The sequence below is a fragment of the Octodon degus genome, unplaced genomic scaffold, assembly GCF_000260255.1.
Source record: "Octodon degus isolate 3935 unplaced genomic scaffold, OctDeg1.0 scaffold00295, whole genome shotgun sequence".
NCBI classification, from domain to species: Eukaryota; Metazoa; Chordata; class Mammalia; order Rodentia; family Octodontidae; genus Octodon; species Octodon degus.
The window spans coordinates 1,090,532-1,096,531 of NW_004524871.1; the positions used below are offsets into that span (position 1 = coordinate 1,090,532).

At 50.1% G+C, this 6,000-nt stretch overlaps 1 protein-coding gene across 1 annotated transcript in view; it reads left to right on the forward strand.

Moving 5' to 3' along the window:
* The window catches only part of Afg3l2 (AFG3 like matrix AAA peptidase subunit 2), a 38,162-nt gene that overhangs the window by 22,521 nt on the left and 9,641 nt on the right, over positions 1-6,000 (forward strand). Inside the window, 3 exon segments of the mRNA XM_004649011.2 lie at positions 3,488-3,641; positions 4,235-4,342; positions 4,421-4,559. Coding sequence (XP_004649068.1) covers positions 3,488-3,641; positions 4,235-4,342; positions 4,421-4,559 — 401 coding nt within the window.

Consider the following 6,000-nt stretch of genomic DNA (forward strand, 5'->3'; position numbering starts at 1 on the left):
TGTGGTCTTTATGCGTGGCTCTTTTTACTTAGCATGATGTTTACAAGTTCAGCAGTAACTCGTGCTGTACTTACTGAGGAGCCACCAGCGTTTTCCTTAGTACTTGTGCCCAGCTGCCCTGTCCCAGCCTGCAGTCCTGTGTGTCCCCAGTCTTGTCCCAGCCTGCCAGCACATGGTGAGGTTCTGGTTTGTTCAGTCCCAGCTGCCCCGAGGGAGTGTGGCAAGGCCTCGAAGTGCTGGGACACACGTCAGTATCTTGTAGGAAGAGACTGTCATGTAGACCTGTGCCCACTGTGCAGCTGGGTTCTTTGTCCCTGAGTGCTCAGAGCTGTTCACAGGTTCTGGATGCTACCTCCTGATCACATACTCGATTTCACGTGTTTTCTCCTACTCTACGACTGGCTTCTCACTTCTTGGTAGTAAAGCACAACCGATTGTAATTTTTTATTCTTATTTTCCACATTCACAGACTTCTATTTTAAGCAGTATTGAGACTTGTGGAACCTTATGTGCACTTTGTGTTTCTCCACAATTTACAAGTATACATCACAGTCCAAGCAATGAGAAAGTCTGTTGCAGCGAATAACAGAAGTGATGGGAGAAAAGTCAGGAATATTTTATGGTGGCACTGGGGAGATGGCTCAGTGGAATAAGCACTTCACTGGCAAGTGCAAGGGCCTGAGTTCAATCCCCGGTTCTGGAAAAAAAAAAAGAAAAAAATATATATTTATTTATGGCTATGGAAGTTCAGATGGGATTTAGTGAACACGTCCCATGAATAAAGTTGTGCTGTGAGCCTTCCATGGTGCATCCCAAACCTGGCTTTAATGAGCAGTACCATAAAGCCGGTACCTGGAACATCAGAGGGGTGTTTGCACAAGAAAAGTTCAGGCTTTTGATCACGTGACTTGCAGGGTCCTACTCTGACATGAATTCTTTGATGATGACTGTTTGGGCTGTCCTTGGTCACCTATTAACAGCACAGCCTAAACTAGAATGGTTAGAAATAAAAACAAATGTCACGGCCCGAATGCGGCCTGTCCGCAGATTCACCTGTTGAAGCCTCCACTCCAGATATCACAGGATGTGGCTTGGAGACAGGTTGACTGAGATCCCTCAGGCAAGCTGAGGCTCAGAGTGGCTCCACTCCAGTCTGAGGGATGTCTTCTAAGAACGAATTTGCACGTACAAGGGAATACCCATAATACACTTCGGGACGGAGGCCACGGGAAGAAGGGCAAGGTGCTCTCTGGAAGCCAAGGGGAGCATCCTCCGAAGAAGCTGATCCCCTCCTGCCAACACGTAACTCTGGGCTCTCGACTCCAGAACTGGGAGAGAAATCGCTGTTGCTTCAGCCTCCCGGGCTCCAGGATTTTCGATAAGGGGTGCTGAGAATATACTTCCATCATAGGTTCATTTATTCTCAATGGCAACAGAAACTGTCTCAAAATACATACAGGAGCTTTGCGTTTTCAAGAGACATTTTAAAATACGCTATTTCAATCGAAGTTTAAAAGCCATACATTACCCTGTTAGCAGTGGTTTTGATTAGAAAGTCAGTCCTCACAGTGTCAAGTTGTCAGTGTTTGACACCAGAAAGGAGCCCTGCTTGGGAGTGGTTTCGCATGGGTTCACATACCCCTGGGGACACGTGCTCCAGCGATCCGGGTCCCTGGCAATCCTAGTTCTAAAGTGATCAGAAGAGGACTGAAGATTGGGAGCAGCAGGGTCTGAAAGTCCCTGGGCAGTCAGGGTTCTTCCAGCAACATTACCATCTGAAGGCACTGCTACCATCAGCGGCAGAAAGGATCGCTTTTCCTTTCTCGTTCTCTTCCTTGGGAGCTGCTGCCGCTGCCGCTGCCACTGCCGCTTCCTTTGGGATGGGACTTGGGCCTGAGTCTGCACCGGGCTCATCTTCCTGCTTATGCCTGATTTTAATTTTGATGAAGTATTTTTTCCTTTTTTTATTGTGTATGCTTTTGGTGTTATGTTTAAGAATCCATTGCCAAATCCAAGACCACAGACATTGATGTCTGTGTTTCCTTGTAAGAGTTATAGTCGAGCTATAAACCTTGAGGTTAGTGATGCGTTTTAATTCAGTTTTTTTTTAAACATAGTATTCTTCCATATGTTATATAATTTCAGATATTAAACCAGCTAGAACTATTTCTAGGAAGGAGTGAAGAGAGCAAGGAGCAAATACTTTTCTTTTTTTTTTTTTTTTTTTTTGGGGAAGCGGGGATTGAACTCAGGCCTGTGTGCTTACCAGAGAAGCGCTTATTCCACCGAGCCATCTCCCCGGCCCTTAATTCAGTTTCGTAAACGGTATGTGGTAAGGGTCTGATCTCATTCTTTTGCTTGTGGATAGCAGTTTTCTCAATACCATTTTTTGAAGGAATATTTTTCCCGTTGAGTGGTCTTGATGTATCTCTCGACCCTCCGGTCGTCCTGTTGATCTGTGTATCTGTCCTTAGGCTAGTCCTGCAGTCCTGGTTACTGTTGCTTTGCCAGTTGTGACATCAGGAGGTGTGACTGGTTTATTTTTTAAGGACAGTTTCTACTTGTGTTTTTCATCAGTGTCTAAAACGTTGACCTAATGCATACAGTAGAAATACAGAGTGTCATGGTGCTTTTGCAAACTGTAACATGCTGTTTGATTATTAGACTCTGCTAAGACTTAGTAGTACAGTATCATATCACCAGCACCATTTCACCATGGTGTTGTCCCCATGGCCACATCTTTTGTCAGTAGCATTCTAAGGGACATGCAGCAGCAGTGCTCAGCTGGGTTTTGCAGAGGTGTAGGAGCTCAGTGGGATCAGGTGTTCATGAGCCAGGCTGCAAAACCCATGAGTCAGAGATCGCAGGAGAGCCGTGCAATGTGTGTGCGCCTGCGCGTGCGTGTATGTGCTATGTGCTCGGAGGGGAAGTTGAGGGAGGAAGGAGACGGTGGTGTGAGAGCCTTAGGTTGTGTGCATGGCCTGGAGTGGCACTGCAGGCTGGTGTCAGAGGCACTTTGCAGTGTGGGCTTTGTCAGGAGCAGAGGGGCAGGGACCAAGAGACTGGAAGAGAGTGCCGGGTAGGCGTCCGTGGGGAGGGGTAAGGCGCCTGCCATGCAGATGGGGGCAGCCCGGCTCCAGCTAGCCACAGGGCAGACGGGTCTCTTCCCTGTGAGGGATTTTGGGGACACCCGGTCCAACTGTGCCATGGGGTACATAGGCAGGGAGACTGTGATCAGCAGCATAGGGACATAATCCAGAAGCCAGGCAGGACAGCACTAGAGGGAGACCCTCAAGGGAACTGGAGGCACAGGGAGCACCTAGCCACTCAGGAAACCCCAACTCAAAAGCAAAAAGGCTACAGTGTAGCTCAGGGGTAGAGCACTGGCCTAGCAAGTGTGAAGTCCTGGGTTCAGCCCTTGGCACTGCACTTAAGGGTGAGGATAGGCCCCGTTCACAGCTTAACTACCGCTGCTTCTCACTGTCAGGTGCGAGACCTGTTTGCCCTCGCTCGGAAGAATGCCCCTTGCATCCTCTTCATTGATGAGATTGATGCAGTGGGAAGGAAGAGAGGTCGTGGCAACTTCGGGGGACAGAGTGAGCAGGAGAACACGCTCAACCAGCTGCTGGTGGAGATGGACGGTGGGTGGTGGGTGAGCTGCATTCCTGGGGCTGCGAGTCCTCGAGTGTAGGGGCGTATTAAACACTGCTGTGCACAGAATGCAAGCTGTCCTTCCCTGCCCCTTGGGAGCTCAGTGGTGGAGTTGAGGTGGAGTAGGAGAAGGCACAATTCACATGAGGATCCGGTCACAGTCATCCACGGTCCTGGAGGATCAGGCGGCACAGCCATGGGGGACCGTGATGGGTGAACTTGAAGTCCTGAAGTGAGAGCAGTTGAACCTGCTCACCTGCCAAGAGCCAAAGCTTCCCACCCAGTGTGGGGCTGTGCACCAGCTAGCTCCCCACAGCTGCCACCAGAGGGGCCCACGCCACCACCATGACCTGGTCACCCCATAGTGCACACGTGTTTTGGAACCCTGTCACAACTTAGTTCACAGTGAAAAGCTCTTGAAGAGTCATCGTGTACAGCCCAAACCTTTTCAGTCTGCTGCGTGGTGCTCATCTCGAGTGGGGAGGGCGGGATCAAGTAACTGCACAGGAAGCCTGTGCAGTGCGCTGCAGGCGCTCCACCCTCTACCTGTGTGTCCTCATGGTGGTGCTGGCTTCTCCCTCAGGTTTTAATACAACGACAAATGTGGTCATCTTGGCGGGCACCAACCGGCCAGACATCCTAGACCCGGCACTGCTGCGTCCAGGCCGCTTCGACCGGCAGATCTTCATCGGTGAGGGGCTAGCTGTGGGGGGTTCGTGTGCTCTCTGTGGCGATCTCTCTGACCTTTTTCCTTAAAATCTTCCTAAAGGACCCCCGGACATAAAAGGAAGAGCATCCATTTTCAAAGTCCACCTCCGGCCCCTGAAGCTGGGGGCTGCCCTGGAGAAGGATAAGCTGGCCCGGAAGCTGGCCTCCCTAACACCGGGCTTTTCAGGTGAGCTGTGTGCGGCCCGCCTGCTATGGGCTTTCCACTCAGAACCCAGAGGTGGCGTGCTGAGCCCACCAGCATGCGTCGGCAGCGTCCAGCCAGGCCCGGCCGCAGGCTCAGGTCCAGCCTCTTGTTTGCCTGGACTTCGTTAGGGCCGGTTCCTGACCATTAATCCTTCTATCTGTTTCTGTGGGAGTGATTCCCAAATGGTCTTTGGAAGCTGTTCCATTGAGATTAAATCACACGTCACTCTGGGAGCCTGAGGCATGATGATCGCTGGTTTGAACCCAGCCTGGGTGACTAGCAAGACCCTGTCTCAAAATAGAAAAGGTGCTGGGAATGTAGCTCAGGGTGGTGCCTGTGGGTTCAGTTCCTATGCTATAAAATGTGATTGTGCAGGTGTTGCTGGGACCCAGGGCAGGCCCCGGCATCCTGAAGCGCATCTCCGTCTCCCAACTCTTCTGCTCTCGTGTGCTGCCCGCGTGGAAGTGTGCGGTTGCCCATGTTGCTGTGCATCTGACTTCCTCCCTTCGCGGGCCCAGCATAGCCTGGGATGGGTGTCCGTGTCTTGTCTTCCGCTTGTCACTGGTGGACGTGGGGTGGTTTCCTCCTTGGGCTGCTGTGAGTAATGCTGTTGCTTGCACTGGCCTCTGCTCCTGTGTGGGCAAGATTGCATTTTTACTGCGCCTGGGAGTACATTGCTAGGCCCCTTTAGAAGTCTGTGCTTAGCTTTTTGGAGAATTCTCGGCTGTCCCAAGGTGGCCACCCCGACTCACCTCCGCTGGCATTGCTTGCACATCCTGTGCCGTGGGTGTTACTGTCTCCTCGGTCTTCCTGCTGGTGCAGTGTGGTGGCGTGTCTGTGTGCTTTGGACTTGCATTTCCCAAATGACTTGTGATGCGAAGCGTCTTCCTTGTGCTTCTCCCAGGGTTTTGTCTCATAGTCTGTGTCCCCTAAACACCAAATGAATTAAGAAAAAGGAGATGAGTACATGCAACTGCATGGTTGCATGGTCAGAAGCTGGCTACCCTGGCTGACAAGGAGTCCTCAATTTGTACTTGTTTCTTCTATTTGTTGAGTACGTGTTGTGCTCTAGTTTGTTTGTACTCCAGTATTACGTAATCTGAAAAATTAGTTTAAGAGGACTTTTAATTCTAAAAAGCTTTTGGTAAGCCTCAAGTATTTTAGTTAGTTAAGATAATGTATTAGGTCATTTTAATGTTTATGCTTATCATTTTATATAAACATTTTTCCAGGCATGGTGACACACACCTGCAAGGCCAGCACTTGGGAGGATGAGGCAGGAGGATTGTTGTGGGTTCAAAACCAACCTCAATTAGAGTGAGACCCCGTCTCAAAAAAAAAAAATTTTTTTTAATTACATAAGCAGTTTGCCTGTTTTGCCCCATCATTTTCCCAGTGGAGAAGGTGGAACTAAGCTAATTAGTGTTTTAGAGTAC